Genomic DNA, 19,086 nt, shown 5'->3' on the forward strand with positions numbered 1-19,086 from the left:
TCTAATTCATAGATCCATCTGGTCCTCTGCCTGTTTCCATAGGCTTAGATGGAACCAATGGCCATTCCTCCACACCTTTTGCTGACTGGAGGAGACTGATGTTATGCTTGGTCTGTACATCCCTGGCAAACAGTAGCAAAAAAGCCACTGGTTTTGCTTTATTATCTTTGAAAATCTTTTATTTCAACCTTTCTCCTTGAAAGAAAGTGATTTCTTCCCTCCTCCTTACTCTGTGCTTAACCTCCAAAGTATCAATAAATAAGTGGGCAGCTCCATCGACATTCATCTGTCTACCCTAAAATTGTTAGCTAAAATGTTTGTTCTCTCAGATTTCACTAAATCCCAGATTGTTGCTAGGGCTATAAAAGGTTTGGACAAGGACCTTGAGGAGGCAGTGGACAGCAGGAGGCCTATTGGTAATGGAGTCTTGAGGATCTTTATCTTTTTATTGTTCAGGAATCCTTTATTCTTCGCTGTATGGGCCTATTTATATTGTTCCTTAAATTACTGGTGTTCGGGGTTAGTGAGCTCCTCTTACCTCTTTACTAGGATGATGTAGTTTTATGAAGGATTCAGTCAGAATTTGGATTCACAGATCCACGTTCGATCAGGCCGGCAAAGAACAAGAGGTCATCTTGGTTACATTCAATTTCTGAGACCTTTGACCCCATGTTTTGGTTACATTCACTGCATGCATTTTGCTCATCTCCAGTTTTTGAGAAAACAGATTTCTGCCTGAATGATGGGTGGGCAGTTACTCTCAAGGTTTTAGATATCATCTTGGACTTAATTCTCAATAGTCAGGGGGTCCTTTCCAAGGGTTTCTCATCCCACTCTGTACAAATTGGTGGGGCCTCCCACCTGGCCAGGGATGGGTAGTCCATACAAGTCATAGTTTCATAGGACCATGCTAAACTAACAACCACCAGGTATTTTACAAGCCTAGATGTGCAACTTAGCTCAGTTTCAAGCCTAGCTGTGCATCCTAACCCAGTTTTTGTCCCAGAGTTCCTTGGATGCCTATGCGGTGTGATATGTTAGTAAACAGGTAGCTAAGGATTATGTGTGGGGGTTTGTTAGTCAGGGATTAATTAATTTACTGTTAAACAAGTCCATCTTCAGCTATACTAAGAATCTTAAAAATAGCACCCAGCACTGTACTTAACTGATACATAAAGGCCATACCTAATCTGTATTCAGAGGGTTGGGTGTTAGCCATATTTTTTTTCTCATTTATGTACATAGTTCACACCTGGTTCTTTAATATGCTTATTTATCTTTTAGGTTTTAGAAGTACTGTGATTTTGGGCCACTCCTTTGTTCTTCAAGCTTACTTCAGAGGAAAAAGTTACGTCCAGATGGTATCAGTTTGCAAATGCAGCCTTCTCCTTTTGAAGTGGTCTGGAAGTGTTTTCTAGTTTGTTGGTGGAAGACCTGCCTGGGGCCCTTGGATCATGTTGCCTATCTACTGACAGGAGGATCATTTTAATCTGCCGATTGTCCCTGTAAGAAATAAAAACTTCATTCTGAATAAGAAGAAATGTTTGTAGGGCATTCTGAGAGCTTTGATGAAATCTAAGGAGCCCACATTGTATTGGATGCTATTATCCTACCAATTTCTTGGAGACACACCTGTTCTCTGTCAGTTCTGGAAACTTGTCAGATGCTTTTGAATAAACAGGTGTCTTAGGTAATCCACCTGCTAGGCTTTTCTGTCATGAACATCGACCTACTTTAGATATATTCATATATTCATATGAGGCCCGCTGATATCCAATTGGCATGAACCTATTTAATATGAATTTGTTTTTTTGTATCCAACAGTTTATGAATTCTACTCAGTTTGGTGCTCATACAGTTCTTTTGAATTTCAGTTTTTGCGACAGACTTGTTGGAGTTTATTTTGATGTCTTGTGTTTGTTGTTCCCTACATATATATATATATATATATATATATATATATATATATATATATATATATATATATATAGGTTTACTATCAAGTCCTTGAGGCGGCTCAGTAGAATCCACTTTGCTCGACACCCGAACCTCGAATGTTGGCAATGTCGAACACTGTTATTGCTGAAGTACAAATCTCTTCCTTATCTCGACCCTTGTTAACGCTTATCCCAAGATAGCATTCCATTTGTATTTCAGCAATACTGGAGTTCAGCGCTGTCGCTTTCACAGACGGGAGTCAATTATATGACCATTCAACTGATTCTGTTTCGAGGACATAATAGTAAACCATATATAAATATATATATATATATATATATATATATATATATATATCTATATATATATATATATACACATGAATAAAGATAATGACTTCTATATGCATAGTTATTCTCAATTAATTCAATAGTTCTAAATTTGTGTAAAATACAGAATGACACATAAATGTTATTGCTGTTGTTTTCCAATACACACCTTTGTAGGCCTTCAATTGATGTTTAGCTTTTTATGATATATTTTTAATTTTATTAAGATGCTCACATCAAAGGTGGACAGCCTGTGACACAGGCTGTCTGGATGGCAAGAAAAGGTGGGGAACAGGCTGCATCAACTTGTTTGTTTCGTGGGGAATCTAAAGTCTGAATATTGGATATGAACTGATGAAACTTCAGTTATTATTTTGGTATTAATAAAACTGTTGAAATGTCAGTCCTATATGGTACTTTATGGGAGAGTGGGCTCATATACAAACTATCTTTGGCTTTCTTGGGTTGATCTTTTTTTTTTTCATCTCAGACTTGAGCATTTTTGTATACTGTAGTTAGCTGCACATATTAAATTGATCCAAAAATAGAATAAAGATTTCATCACTTAATCTGTTTTGGAACCTGTTTAAAAATAAAGGTTTTATTTTAAAATGTTATAGTTTGTACCTTGAGGAGGTTACAGCAAATGCTTCCATCTTGGACTGCTATGCAAGGGATTTAAATTTTGACTTAAACTAGCAAGAAATACTAAAACAATTATCGAAGGCAATAATTTAATGTAAACATATTATTCTCAATATTTCAAATTTTATAATGTCTACTTCGCTCCTTTAAGATCAGCTATATTTTAATGGTTCATGTTCATTTTGAAATATATGTGTTGCATATTTTTACTTTTGGGTCTGTAGTTTCCAGGGTTCGTAGATGGTCCACCTTTGTGCATTGGGATGACTGTTGCTGTTGTCCATTCATGAGGCACAAAGTCTGTTTGGAGGCTACAGTTAAATAGTAATTCCAGAGGCACTGATAGGCCATGGTTCATGCTATTTAGAAGGCATCCTGGGATACTGTTTGGTCCCACTGATGCAGTGTTCTTGGCCTTAGAAAGAGCATTAAGGACCCATTCCCTAGTGATAGCAAGGGGAGTTATATTAGATGGTATTTTCTGAGGGAACGTTGGGGGGGGGGGGATAGAGGAGTAAATTTGGAGCCAATTTTATTGGCCAGGAGGTTTGCTATATCTTCTAGTTCAGTATAGGTGGCTCCATTTACAATGAGCTCTGCACACAATTGTGTATTGCCTTTGAGGTTGCAGACATAGCTAAAGCATGCCTTGTGGTTGTCATTGGCCTTGGAGTCCAAATGTATCACAAAGTTGGCTTTGGTGGACTTTATTTGCCCCCTGAGTTGTTTTGTTTAGTTTGATGAGGGTGCCTTTATCCTGCTGGGTGCTGCACCTCCTCATTGTTGCCATGAGTTTCTTCCTTTTGCTATACAGCCAGTTGATTTTGTGATTCCACAGGGGGGGCTTGTTTTTTTTTTTCTGAGTTAGTTCTGTACTTCTTCCTGGTGAGTACATCTTCCTCTATGGAGCTATTAACATGCTTGTACAGGATTTCTGTGAACAGTTCTGCATTGGCAGTAGTGTTCTCAGGGTTTATGGGGGCTTAAAATTTTGCCAGGTTATCACTTAATAACAGGATGTTAGCCCTAGAGTATTTCCTGAATATTCCAGGTTTAACTGGGGGTCCATGTTTTCATTTTTACTTCAAAGGACACCATTTTGTGGTCTGACCTTACCATGGAAGACATTACAGTAGGGAGTGTGCAGCACAATCCCATATTAGTGAGGATCAGATCCAGTATGGTTGCACCCCTAGCTGCTGTATTGACAATCTGGTTCAGGGAGTTTGTGATTCCCAGTTAATACTGGGGTAATTAAAGTTGCCCATGAATATGGTATTGGGTTGGATGGTGAGTGTTTCCAATAAGATTAAATATATGGTATGACTTTCCTAGCTCATAGGGGGGGGGGGGGGCTATAGCTTGCAAGGAAGTGGTATGGAGCAGCTTAAGTGCATTTCCCTGTTTGACCAGCCTTGAGGTGTATTTATATTTGATGTAAATCAACACACTTTGTCTGTGTAGTAGCTGGTGTAAGTGTGTGGCAGGCATTATACCCTTGCACTGTTATTGTGATCTCTGGGGCTTTAAACCATGCCTCAGTGACTGCACAGGCATCAACATTCTCTAGGGTGAAGAGAGCTTCTAGGGAGTGGAGCTTGTTGTTTAGACTCCTAGCACTGAGCAGTAATACCTTTAGATTTTCTTAGTTTTGATTTGCTATGTCGGAATTACTTTCAGTTTGGCATTGCCTAAAAAAGGCACTATGGGGGAAGACAATGTTTTAGCTAATATTCGAAAGCCTAGAGGGGACAGGTGCAGATCTTTTCTGGCAGACCAGTGTGGTCTGTTGACCATTTTCTTCCATGCTGAAAATGTTGTACCCTGTTAGAAAGGCACAAGAAACTAAGCCAATTATTAAAGTCAGTCACCCTTTGTTCATATTGTGGCATCATCTATGAAGATAACATGCTGCTCAGTGCTAGGCTTATACCAGCCTGAAACTCACATCCCAAGAGCTCCATGAGGCTTCTCTTCATATAGTCTAGGGCGGTACATCTCAGGTCATTTACACCCACATGGACTATGACTGAGTCATACTGGTAATTGTGGTCCAATGACCTGAGGGCATGCATAATGTGGCAGATCCTAGCCCCTGATAGGCAACTGACCGTGCCTTTCTCCTTACTCATCCTGGTGAGACAGACATCAGGATGTCTCATGATGCGAGACTCCGATGACCAGAATGTTGGATCGTGTGGTGGCTTGCCTTATGGACTGAGAAGTAGAGACTCCATGAAATGTGGCTGTATGTGTTGATGTGGTTGTTATTTTGAAAGAGTGTATTTGGGGCTGCTGAGGGTATTTATTATGTGTACTTAGTCTAGGAGATCTTTGTGATTTATGAAGGTTATATTTAAGTGCCTTAGCATATGTGGGTCTATATGTCTGCTTTGAATTGTGCGTGATGGGTGCAGCATGTGTACTACTGACAACCTTATTGACATCAGGAGCACTTTTATGTGAGATCTTTGCCTCCATTGACATTGTGTAAATACATCTCTCACATACCATATCAGTCTGTTATGCAAATTAAATATAAAGTGGATCTGGTTTGTATGACAATGACATATGTTGATATGTTTGATTAGGAACACTCTAATCATTAGAAAAGTAATTGTCAATGCTATAGTATAAGATATTTCTTTCATCTCATAACATTCCCCACAAATAACTCTATCTATCAATCTATCTATGTATCTATCCACCTATAATCTATGTATATATGTATCTGTTTGTCTTTTTATCTATCTCTTGATGCAGATCTCTATAACATCTTCATGTAAGTGCACGCGTATGTGTCTGAATAGCTGGTAGATCCACAGGTAAGGAAGGTACTTTGACTTAAACAGCATATGATATCATATCTGTTTTGTGGCTCTTAATAAGAGCTCCTTTTAAAGCCAAGTATTCTCCTGACAATAGATTGTGCTACTCTACAATAGGTCCTTCAACTGTATTCTACAAACGGAGATAAAACAGTTAAAAATATATTATGAAAATGGGCTCCCCAATTTCTAATGATTAGAGGTTTCAACTTTCTGTTACCTAAGAAGCTCAGTTGTGAGTGTTCAGCCATTTTACAGTGAACTGATCGAAGGAAGGACACTCAGCAAACTCGGAGCTACAATACGTAACATTAAGTATCCTGTTTTTTGTTTATTTTGTTCTTTATTTCTTTGTTGTTTATAGCACTTTGTGTACTGTGTATTTTTTCTAGCTAGTTTCACTGTGTGTGAGGTATTAACTGGAAATTGTCCACTCTTATTAAGCATCTGTTGGGTTGTTTGTTTATGATAACTTGTTGCAGTTAAACTCTTTTTTTCTAGTGGCTCCTTTAGCTGTTTAAAACTTTCATTTAAAGGCTCACTGCTGCTTTTCAGCTGGGAGTAACATTTCTGCAGTTTGTTTCTCACCCTCCCTCCCTGTTGGTATAGAGTTTTTATAGTTGGTGGCTTTGCAGTTGCCCGCCCCTAGTGTAAATTTGATCTGGGACCCTCCTCCCAGTCTAGTGTCATTACGTCATTCTACCCAGTACAGGGAGAGCATTTGAGAAGGCCAATCAGCTTAGTTTCTGCTACTCCTTTCTCTCTTTCCAAAAAAAAAAAAAAAAAAAAAAAAAAACTTATCTGCTTTTACTGTATTTGTTTTTTTTCCTACTTTATTTTGCTTTTGCATCATCTTAAAAGTACTCAGTTGTATTTATTACTGCTTGGTGTAATTCATTGTAAGACTTTTAGTTTAAGCACCTGGGCTTCAGACCAGTTTTACATTAGGAAGGTTTGTGGTCTGCACTGTAGTGGCAGAACAGGTAGCTTACATCCTTCTAAGTTGGGAATTGCTGATTGAGGGCTCAGTGTCTGTTATTCTAAAAGTGTATTAATTCTGGTTTAAGCACTTGGGCTTGAGGCCAGTTATTTTACATTAAGAGGGTTCATGTTCTGCACTCTTGTGGGAGGAGAGGCTGGACTCTGTCCTTCTGAGCTGGGAATTTCTAGTTAAAGCGTATAGTGCCTATATATTTGAACTGCTTCTTACTGAAATTGGTACACCTCATTTGCTGTAGCATAGACTAGATCCAGGCCTGCTGAATCTAGCTTTGTTTGTATAACTTGAGCACTAATCCAGGCATTCTTTAAAGTATTCAGTTGTATTTATTACTGCTGGTAGTAACTTGATCAAAGTGTAGCTCTCATTTCTAAGTCTTTTGGATTAAGCACTTGGGCTTCAGACCAGTTGTTTTACATTAGGAAGGTTTGTGGCCTGCACTGTGGTGGCAGGACAGGTAGCTTACATCCTTCTAAGTTGGGAACTGCTGATTGAGAGCTCAGTGTCTGTCATTCTAAAAGTGTATTAGTTCTGGTTTAAGCACTTGGGCTTCAGGCCAGTTATTTTACGTTAAGAAGGATTGCGGTCTGCACTCTTGTGGGAGGAGAGGCTGGACTCTGCCCTTCTGAGCAGGGAATTTCTGGTTAGAGGCTTATAGTGCCTGCATATTCTAACTGTTTCTTACTGAAATTGGTACACCTTGTTTGCTGTAGCATAGACTAGATCCAGGCCTGCTGAATCTAGCTTTATTTGTATGCTTGTTGTTTGTTTATTTCCCTGAAATGCTAATTCCACCTAAAACGCGGCCTTTTAGCACTTCTGTGGATCCCTAGTGATATCTGCATTGCTTACTGTACTTATTTCCTTGTTTCACTTGAAAGAAAGTTACTGTTTGTCGTTTTTGCATTTAAGTTACCTGGCACTTGCTCACTAAAGCAATTATATAAGTCAGCTCTAAAAAATTAAAAGCACTACACCCTCACAAACTCCCCTCAAGTACCTTGTTCCCCATTGGCCCTTTTTTTCAATTATAAAGGAATTCCCAATACTATTCTAGCATGTCCAAAGGTCAGTTGTCAATCTCCTCTCCGGTCCAGCTGGTGAATCTGGGAATCTTGAGGCAATGTTACAACTGCCTCATGTACACAGACAACCCTCTCCTCCTCCCAACAAATTCCAACACATGTGAGAGATGCAACCATATAGCCAAACTGGAGGCTAAGCTCTCCCAACTCAGTACTGGCGTAACCAGTCAGGAGGAGAAGGAAACCACACTCACTACAATTCCAGTCTCACATAGACCTACCACGACAACAAACCAAACACATACACACAAAAACATACTCGGAGGCTCTAAATAAAAATCTGCCTAAGCAGCAGAGACCTCCAAAGCAGACACCCAAGCAACCGCTACCCCAAAACAAAACACGTGCAACACATAGCTCACAAAGCCAGTGTGCCGAACAGTCACAGCCCTTAAGGCTAAACAACACACCTGATACACTTGTAATAGGTGACTCTATCGTCAGGCACACTGACGTCCCGCTCACCAGGCTGAACAAGGAGAAGGTCACGGTGAGCTGCCTGTCGGCGCTAGGATCCACCACATAACACAAGCACTCAGGTCACTCCAAGGCAAGTACAAATATGACTCAGTCATTGTCCATGCTGGTGTGAATGACCTGAGGCGTACCTCCCTGGGCTACATGAAAAGAGACATAGAGGAGCTCTCTGAGCATGTAGCCCAGGCGGTATGACCCTGACCTTGAGTAGCATCTTACCCTCACCAAGAATGATGCCACAATATGAAGACAAGATGATCAATTTCAACAATTGGCTTAAGTGTTGGTGTCATTCAAAGGGGATCCAATGCCTGTCAGCCTGGGATGACATGCTCGACAAGCCACGATGCTTCGCTAGGGACGGCTTGCACCTGTCACCCTGGGCTTTGGATATTGGCAAAGGCTCTTGCTACCCCATAGTGCCTTTTTAGGCAAGGCTCAAAAGACAAACCCACCTCCATAGGTATCACAAGGGATAAGAAACTAAGAGTAATGCTACTCAACGCCAGAAGTCTAAACCTCAAGATGCACACTCGAAACTCTCCTTAGCACGGAGAACATCGATATCTGTGCAATAACAGAAACCTGGTTCAAGGCTCGAGAGGACCCCAGCACTACCAGGTTATACCTCATACCATGCTTTTCGCCCCAAAACTTGGACCGAACCACAAAAGGAGGGGAGTATCAATATTCATCAAAGATACCCACACCTCCAGGTTGGTGGCACAGCACGAAGCATCAGAGACTATCCATGTGCAACTAACTGTGGGTAAAACTGCCTTCCAGTTTATAGCCTGCTACAGACCACCCTCCCAAACACAGGAACCCCACTTGGCCTTCCTGAGAATACTGGAAAATATGAAGGTCTCTCCAAACACCATTATATTGGGCGACTTCAACTACCCAAACATAGACTGGGAGCATTACTCTAGCTCCAACACCCTAGCCCAAAGGTTCCTATAATTTATAAACTCAAATGCTATGGAACAACTTGTTACCACTCCCACAAGAGGGGAAAACATACTGGACCTGATCATCGCCAACATGGGGACACTATGCTCCAGACCAGAAGTGTATCCCTCACTGGTAAGATCAGACCATAAACTAATCTCACTGGATATTCACATCCCGACCCCACCCCCTGTCCAGAAAACCACAGTGAAAGACTTCTCTAAAGCAAATTTCACACGCCTCAAAACCGAGGCGAAATCCTTCAAAGCCCCCGGGCCTGTGGAAAATACGGCCCAGACTGCAGAATCCTTTATAAACGCATTCTATGAACACCTTCAGGAATGCATGGATCATGCAATCCCAAATAAAACCAAGACCCAATCCTCCAAAGGCAGACGTCCTGTCTGGTGGACCCCAGCCATAAACAAACTATACAATAGAAGGAGGAAGCTACTACATGATAGAGCAAAATCCCAAAAAGGGAAGGCATCTCTGATCAGTATTAGCAAAAACTACGGCACTCATAAAATCGTCTAAGGCCAGCTTCGAGAGAAAAATTGCACAGGACACTAAGGATAATCACAAGGCTTTCTTTAGTTATGTTAGGAACCTGGGTGGGAATTCCCTGATATGCTCAGAATTAGTCCAAAATGACAAAAAATACACCGAGCCCAAAGACATTGCCAACATCCTAGCTGACAGGTTCAGTGCAAACTTCTCCCCCCTCTCGCCACCAAAAGGACAAATATCTATCCCAACAGAGTGCTGCCCCGCTGACATCTCAGATGCTCAGGTAAGAGCCGCCCTCTCCAAAGCAAAAACACAGCATCAATGGGACCAGATGGTGTCCCGGGCTGCGTCCTACATGAACTCCAAGAAGAGCTAAACCCAAACATAAAACTACTGTTCAATCTTAGCCTTACTACAGGATATGTACCCAAAGAGTGGCGTACAGCAACAGTGGTCCCTCTCCACAAAGATGTTGCCTCAACAGATCCTGGAAACTATTGCCCCATAAGCCTGACTAGCTTGGTCTGCAAAGCTATGGAAAGGATCATCATGGACCTCATAAATAAAGATATTGGGGACCTACAGACACTGGATCCTACCCAGTTTGGCTTTGTTAAGGGCAGATCCTGCCTCTTAAACCTGGTCGATTTCTTTGAAACAGTCACCAAGGCCATTGACGAGGGGAAGGTGGTCCACACAGCCTACCTGGACCTCGCAAAAGCCTTCGATACAATACCCCACTCGGGCATTATAGATAAGCTCACCAGCTTAAATATAAACCCCTATGTCACTAGATGGGTTGCAAACTGGCTCAAGGACAGAACCCACATGGTTAGAATTGCTGGAGCCATGTCAGACTCCAAACCAGTTACAAGTGGCATCCCACAAAGCTCAGTCCTGGGACCTCTCTTGTTCGGTATATATTTCTCGGTACAGGCCAACACGGAAGGACTGTGGCTGACCAAGTTCGCAGATGACTGCAAACTGGGCGCCATAATCAACTCTCCAGCCGACACAAGCATCCTCCAAAAGGGCCTCATAGAAACAGACAACTGGTGCCAGAGCCATGGCCTCAAGCTAAATGCCAAAAGTGTATAGTCATCCCCTTTGGCAAAACAAAGTGCCCACTAATTACCACATAGGTGGTAATCCATTAAGTACAGAAGAAGTCATTAGGGACCTGGGGACCCAAGTTGATAGCAATCTCTCATTTGACAACCACGTGGCCAAAGTGGTTAGAAAAACATTTTATATAGCCCACCTAATCATGAAGGGATTCACATCTAGATCAGGGAGGTCATCGTACCTCTTTACTCATCCCTCATCAGGCCCATAATTGAGTACAATGCCCCTTTTGGGATGTACCTTACCAGACACCTGCAGCAACTGGAAAGACCCCAAAAGTACCTCACCAAGAGGATCAAAGGGCTTAAACAGATGCCATATGCTGCCCGGTTAAAGAAACTCCAGCTCTACTCAGTGGCATACCGCCTGCTCAGAGGCGATCTGTGCCTGACGTATAAAGCCATGTCCAACCCGGAATTAATGGACATGCTGCACCTCAGAAAATCCAAATCCCATCGAGCTACGCTCGAGACTTGAACCTCAGCACTGAAATAAATAGGACATGCTGAAGGGACAGATTCATAACCCAGAGGCTCCCTTCACTCTGGAATAAAATCCCAGTCCAGGTTAGGCAGAGTCCCACATTGACTCTCTTCAAGAGGAATCTTGATGAGTGGATGGGAGATCGTAGGTTTACTCTGGCTATCACTTCTGTGTCACTGTTAGACAGAGGCACAGTATACTAACCTCAAAAAAGGCATAGCAAAATTAATTTAAAATGGGTGGCGAAAGCCAAACACACTCTGGCTATGCTTATAAATGCCCTAGGACAGATAGCCTAGTATGAACCTATGAACCTATAATATTAACAAATGCATCCCTTTAATATTTTACAAATAACGCAATCATTTATAAACAGAGCTTCATAAATAAATTTATTAATGGAAAAATATGTATATATTTCCTATCTCTGCTTTATCAACGTAGCATAAAAATGTGAAATAGAATTCCCACCTTACCTGTCTTCATCTTGTTCTGAACTTGTAAAAGTCATATGTTAATATCTATATTTCTTAACATTTCACATGGAATATTGATATGTTCTTATTAAAGTTGCAGTAATGTGACAAACACTGATCTATACATACCCAAAAATACCAAGAATGCCACATATAAGCCATGTCATCCCCCCTGCTTTGTAAACTGGCTGAGTCATTATGTCACGTTTACAAGAAGGGCACGTCATCTGAACTGGGGTACCTTTGAAGACCATTGGAGGAGCAACAACAATTGGTTGATTTGTCACTATAGAAAAGCAGAAAAAGTCTGATTTAATAACTATTTTACAGAATAATCAATGCAGTGGGTATAACCAGTTTTTGCATTACCATTAATGAATAAGAATGATGACAAACAGGCTTTACATATTTTCTTAAAATCCACGGCTAATAACTACTATGCACTGCTTCCATATTTGTAGTGTTTGATTCTTTCCAATACAGACTCAGAAAGATGCTAAATGTAAGCGAACACACATTACTCATTTCCTATCAGTGCTCAGCAGTCATTTGTATAATACAACCAAAGTTGAGGCAGAGTAAGTGTAAAAAATGTTTTGCTGGTGCCGATGGATGAATTCATTTGAGTTCCCTATTGAAAAATCGGCACTAAAAATGGCGAGTGCCGAAAAGCCCAAAAAAAAAAAAAAAAAAATGTGAAAACACAGAAGAAGACCATATCTTGAAAATCACTCTTCTCCTTAAGGCTTCTTTTTTGCAGGGGTACCTGCACCTACCTGTAAGAATGTGTGCTTTGGCTTTCATGTGAATAAATGCAGACTTGGTGCAATATTAATGTTTCATGAGAACAGCTTTTAATGGTTTTGCATGTCTTCCATTGTTCACTGTTTCCTTCAACTCAGACCACAAAAACAAAATTTGAACATAGACACACTTTATGTTATAAAGATTTTGTCCCTAAATATTGGCAGATGACCTGTCTTTGCCTGGTGGCATGCGTGTTGGAGAAGCCAACTAGGGAGAGATGGAACTCGGCCTCAAATGGAGGTGTGTGTATTATCAGAATCCTACAGCAATAACACTATCCTTGAGAAGATCCAGAACTGTACCTTCTATACTGGGTAGTCAGGAGGCACAAGTCTATCGTCGAGTGTCCATCACTGCAGCTGAGAATTGTGGGTAAGCAGTGGCATACTGCTACTCTGGGTTTAGCATATATACCATCTTTCTATGCTTTCTGGGAAAGGAAAGGTAGTCATTAATGTTCAAAAATATCTTAAATTCTACAGATGAGGGACTCAGTACTTCTCAACTTTTGCATTCCTCTCCTGTTGCTCTTAGAATATGGAAGTTCCTGTCAATTCATCAACAGCAGGTTTAGCAAACATAAAAAGATGAAAGAATGTTTTCTGAAACTACTTTCTCTAATAGTGGAGTTTTCATCTTTCTAATCCATTGTTGTACAAACTCAGACTTGATATACATAAGTTTAGGGGTTGAGGATACCCTGGGGTGCAGGAGGACTTGCCCCCTGAAAGAAATAATCAGAGGCTCAGCAAAAGTAGTTACAGCAAACATTTTCTTTGGTTGTTTTCATTCTCCAAAACTGCATTCACAGCCTCAACATATTTCTGAAGATAGGAACATTTAAATGGCAAATCTGGCATTTGGTGAAGAGGTTAAGATTGCAAGCTGTATTTCCTGTAAAAAATTTGATTCTTACAACCCTCATTTGCTTTCTGTAAGATCTTGATCTATTCACTAAAGCCATCATTGCTCCTGGGGTTTTCCCTCAAAACGGTGTGTATGCCCAGTGAGTCTTCCTGATTAGTAAATATATTATTATTATTATAAAGAAAATAGGGACCTGATAATTTTTTGTATGTCTTCCATTGTTCACTGTTTCCTTTAATGCAGACCACAAAATCAAAATTTGAACATAGACACTCTTATCAGCTTTATGGAATAGTATAATGGATAAAAGTAATAGTATTACAAGTCACATTATCTGCTAACTTAGAAAATTATCAGAAAGTAAATGTGATATCCGAATGGAGAACACAAGTTCACCAACAGGGTATTAATGTATACTGTGAAGCATGGATAGAGAAAAGGAATGGCAACCACAAGCGTTGCCCTTGTAAATTGTTTAGGAATCGTCAGATAAAGAATCAAATAAATAATAATGAAAAAAGAAAAAGATAACAGTAACTACAGCTTCAGCTGCAATGAGCTGAGCTGCTGGTTTACTTTGCCCTCACTCGCTACGCCACTTAAAAAACCTTGTTTGGTGAGCGTCTGAAAAACAAATAAAACAAAAGTAGTTAACTACATTGTATGGATGTGTGTGTGTGTGTGTGTGTGTGTGTGTGTGTGTGTGTGTGTGTGTGTGTGTGTGTGTGTGTGTGTGTGTGTGTGTGTGTGTGTGCATGAATCTGGCAGGGCTGGTCTTAGGCCAAATGGATGAAGTTGACCCAACAGGTCCCCACTCACACAGAAAGTCCCTCATTAGACTATTACAAGGTCATTATGCCTTACATGACCCAGAGATCTGCCTGAGAGACACTATAGCAAAGTCTTTATCCCATAATAGTTAACATTTCATCAGTGAAGCTGACAACATGTCCTTACATGGTGACCGGTCCAGTATTATTAGTAGCCGCAGATTCGTGCCTCTTGTGTGGCACACAGTGCCAGCAGCTCATGCTCCTAAATTAGTCTATTACTGTTACTGAGAGTTTAACAAGGTTTTCCACCCAAACTTGTCAGAGTAACCATCTGGTTTTGTGTACCGCTCCAGTTACTGCCTCAGAAAGTAAGATTGAACTTAATTTAAAGACTGCTAGAATGGTACTATGTTTGAATTTGCTTTTTTGCTGGCATGTGGTTTATGAATAGTAAGTACTATTACAAGAAATAACTGTGGAACAGTCTCAAACTCAGATCTGTAATATATAACATTAAGTAGCCTGTTTTTTTGCTTATTTTTACAAGTTATTTATAGCACTTTTATTGTCTGCTGCATACTTTTCTAGCTAGTTTCAATGTGTGTGAGGTATTAACTGGAAATTGTCGAGATTTATTAAGCATCTGTTTGGGTTTTTTGTTCTGATTTCCAGCCAATGAGTGTATCATATAACTTGTTTGCAGTTAAAAGCTTTCACTAGAGTCTCCTTGCTCCTTTATCTGTTTAACATTTTCATTTAAAAGCTCACTTTTGCTCTTCTGCTGTGATAAACATTTCTGCAGTTTTTTTCTACCTAAGTAGTGTGGGTATTTGTAGCATTGTTCATATTCAGGCTTGTGTTTTGAGCCTAATTGTTGTGGAGGCTGTGTGTCTGACCACATGTTCAAGGCCTTCTTAGTTTAACCAAAATGATACTGCATTTCAGTGAGAGGGGATTGTTTATGGTCATTGGCTGATTGGGGTTACCTGGACTAAGGCTTGGAGTAAGCAACTCATTGGTTCTTTCGAGCTTTTTTTAAAGTTGTTTCAGGTTTCAACTTTCTGTTACCTAATAAGTTAACTTGTGAGTGTTTCTGACATTTCACACTGAACTAATTGGAGGAAGGGCACTGAGCAAACTCGGATCTGTAATGTATAACATTAGGTATCCTGTTTTTTGCTTATTTTTACCAGTTATTTATAGCAGTTTTATTGTCTGCTACATCCTTTTCTAGCTAGTTTCACTGTGTGCGAGGTATTAACTGAAAGTTGTCTACATTTATTAAGCATCTGTTTGTGTTTTTTGTTCTCATTTCCTGCCAAGGAATGTATCATATAACTTGTTTGCAGTTAAAAGCTTTCTCTAGAGTCTCCTTGCTCCTTTATCTGTTTAAAACTTTCATTGAAAGGCTCACTGCTGCTCTTCTGCTGTGATAAACATTTCTGCATTTTTTTTCTGCCTAAGTAGTGTGGGTATTTGTAACATTGTCCATATTCAGGCTTGTGTTTTGGGCCTAGTTGTTGTGAAGGCTGTGTGTCTGAGCACATGTTCAAGGCCATCTTAGTTTAGCCAAAGCCATACTGCATTTCAGTGAGAGGGAATTGTTTATGGTCTTTGGCTGATTGGGATTACCTGGACTACAGCTTGGAGTAAGCACCTCATTGGTTCTTTCGAGCTTTTTTTAAAGTTGTTTCAGGTTTCAACTTTCTGTTACCTAAGAAGTTAAGTTGTGAGTGTTTCTGACATTTCACACTGAGCTAATTGGAGGACGGGCACTGAGCAAACTCGGATCTGTAGTATATAACATTAAGTGGGAGGATGGCATAATGTTTAAGGTGTTTACCTGGCAAACGCAAGGTGCAGGGTTTGATTCTCACGTGGGGTAATTGGCTAGGCTTAAAATGGCCCACAAGGGCAATTAGCCTAGTACTAACCTATGATAAGTATCCTGTTTTTTGCTTATTTTTACAAGTTATTTATAGCACTTTTATTGCCTGCTGCATACTTTTCTAGCTAGTTTCACTGCATGTGAGGTATTAACTTGAAATTGTCTACATTTATTAAGCATCTGTTTGGGTTTTTTGTTCCGATTTCCTGCCAAGGAGTGTATCATATAACTTGTTTGCAGTTAAAAGCTTTCTCTAGTGTCTTCTTGCTCCTTTATCTGTTTAAAACTTTCATTGAAAGGCTCACTGCTGCTCTTCTGCTGTGATAAACATTTCTGCAGTTTTTTTTCTGCCTAAGTAGTGTGGGTATTTGTAGCATTGTCCATATTCAGGCTTGTGTTATGGGCCTAGTTGTTGTGGAGGCTGTGTGTCTGAGCACATGTTCAAGGTCATCTTAGTTTAGCCAAAGCCATACTGCATTTCAGTGAGAGGGGATTGTTTATGGTCATTGGCTGATTGGGGTTAGCTGGACTACGGCTTGGAGTAAGCACCTCATTGGTTCTTTTGTGCTTTTATTAAAGTTGCTTCAGGTTTTAACTTTCTGTTACCTAAGAAGTTAACTTGGGACTGTTTCTTCTATTTCACACTGAGCTAATCGGAGATAGGGCACTGAGGAAACTCAGATCTGTAATATATAACATTAAGTATCTTGTTTTTTTGCTTATTTTTACCCATTATTTATAGCACCTTTATTGTCTGCTGCATACTTTTCTAGCTAGTTTCACTGTCTGTGAGGTATTAACTGGAAATTGTCTACATTTATTAAGCATTTGTTTGGATTTTTTTTTTGTTCTGATTTCAATCCAAGAAACTGTACTTAAAGTGGGTAGCTTTGCAGTTGCCCGCCCCTACTGTAAATTTGATCTGGGACACTCCTCCCAGTCTAGTGTCATTATCTCATGCTATCTAATCCAGGGAGAACATTTGAGAAGGCCAACCCACTTAGTTTCTGCTCTTCCTTTCCCCTTTTCACTTAAAAAAATGTCTAAGCTTGTTTTATGCCTTTCCTGTACTGTTTGTAAGCTTCTGAGCCCCCGAGCCTTTCTTTGTTGGAGAGAAGCCTTCCACCTTAATTTTGTTTCTTAGAACTAGCCAGTTTTCTAGTTTCAGCACTCAAATCAGTTTCTTGGAGCTCAGCACTTGTTCAGAACTCATTGTAAGCACTAAATAAGCTACAAATTACTACAGCACTCAACTTTCCTCACTTGTCTAGAGGAAAACAGTTTTTAGTACTTAATAAATAAGCAAATATCCAGGCATGTCTAAGGGTCAGCTCCCGCTGTTTTCTCCTGCCTACCTGATGAATCTGGGCATCTCGGGGCAATGCAGCCATTGCTTCATGTACACAGACAACCCTGCCTTCCTACCACCCAACACTACAACCTATGAGAGATGTGCATATATAGCCAAACTAGAAGCAAAGCTCTCTTCACCCAAGACTGGACTAGACAGTCAAGAGGAGAAGGTAAACACTTGCACCACACCACACTCATCACATAGTCCTTCAAAACCTACACCACCAAAACACACACACAGAAAGACAAAACACAAACCTACATTCACAGAGGCTCACAATAAAAATCTACACAAGCAACTGGGACCTCCAAAGCAGGAATGCAAGCAACCTCTACCCCCAACACAACCCAAATGACACATAGCCCACAAACTCAGTGTGCCACTCAACCACAGCCCATAAGGCATAACAACATACCCAACACTCTAGTCATAGGTGACTCTATAATCAGGCACACTGATGTTCCACTCATCAGGCTAAACAAGGAGAAAGTTACTATCATAGGTTCATAGGTTCATAGGTAGGTACTAGGCTATCTGCCTGAGCAAATTTATAAGCCTAGCCAGAGTGTGTCGGCTTTCGCCGCTACATTGATTAATTAACTGATCCTCTGTCAAGCAGAGCCAATGAAGTGATCCTAGGGATGTATTTTCTGTTACCCATCCATTTGTCAAGGTTTCTCTTGAAGAATGTTAGTGAGTGGCTCTGCCTAATGTAGTTTGGAATTTTGTTCCAAAGCATGGGGAGTCTCTGTGACAGGAATCTATCCCTCCAGCATGTTCTATTTATTGTTGTGGTGAGGTTTAGCTCACTAGAGCGCATGGCTCGCAGTGACTTAGATTTCATTAGTTGGAGCATGTCTATCAATTCTGAGTTGGACATGGCTTTGTAAGTCAGGCAGAGATCACCTCTGAGTAAGCAATATGCCATTGAGTACAGCCGGAGTTGTTTCAGTCGGGCTGCATAGGACATATGTTTGAGGCCAGCATTCCTCTTGGTGAGGTACTTTGTGGTCTCTTCAGCTGTTGTTAGTGTCTTGTGAGGTACATCCCAAATGGGGCATTGTACTCTATGATGGGTCTGATGAGTGATGAGTAGAGGGGCACTATAACCTCTTTATTTCTAGCTGCAAACCCTTTAGTAATTAGATGGGCCACATAGAAGGATTTCTTAACTACTTTGGCAATATGATTGTCAAAGGAGAGATTACTATCTAAATGGGTCCCCAGATCACTTATTACCACTTCCGTATTAAGGGGGCTGCCACCTATGTGGTAATTCGTGGGTATTTTGTTTTTCCCAAATGGGATGACTATGCATTTTTTGGTATTTAGCTTGAGGCCATGACTTTGACACCAGGTGTCCGTCTCAGTAGGGCCCTTTTGAAGGATGTCCATGTCAGCCAGAGAGTCAATTATGGCTCCCAGTTTGCAGTCATCAGGGAACTTGATTAGCCATAGTCCTCCTGTGTTTGCCTGTACTTCTGAGAAGTATATGCCGAACAGTAGGGGTCATAGGACCGAGCCTTGTAGGACACCACTTGTGACTGGTT

General features: G+C 40.6%; 1 protein-coding gene across 1 annotated transcript in view; it reads right to left on the bottom strand.

Annotated features, from left to right (window-relative positions):
• The window catches only part of LOC122794686 (lipopolysaccharide-induced tumor necrosis factor-alpha factor homolog), a 135,656-nt gene that overhangs the window by 23,519 nt on the left and 93,051 nt on the right, over positions 1 to 19,086 (bottom strand). Inside the window, exon 3 of the mRNA XM_044063315.1 lies at positions 11,977 to 12,133. Within this exon, the coding sequence (XP_043919250.1) occupies positions 11,977 to 12,133 (157 nt within the window). The remainder of the gene's footprint in view (positions 1 to 11,976; positions 12,134 to 19,086) is intronic.

The sequence above is a fragment of the Protopterus annectens genome, chromosome 2.part1 (genome assembly GCF_019279795.1).
Source record: "Protopterus annectens isolate FY-2018-M chromosome 2.part1, PAN1.0, whole genome shotgun sequence".
Taxonomy (NCBI): domain Eukaryota; kingdom Metazoa; phylum Chordata; order Ceratodontiformes; family Protopteridae; genus Protopterus; species Protopterus annectens.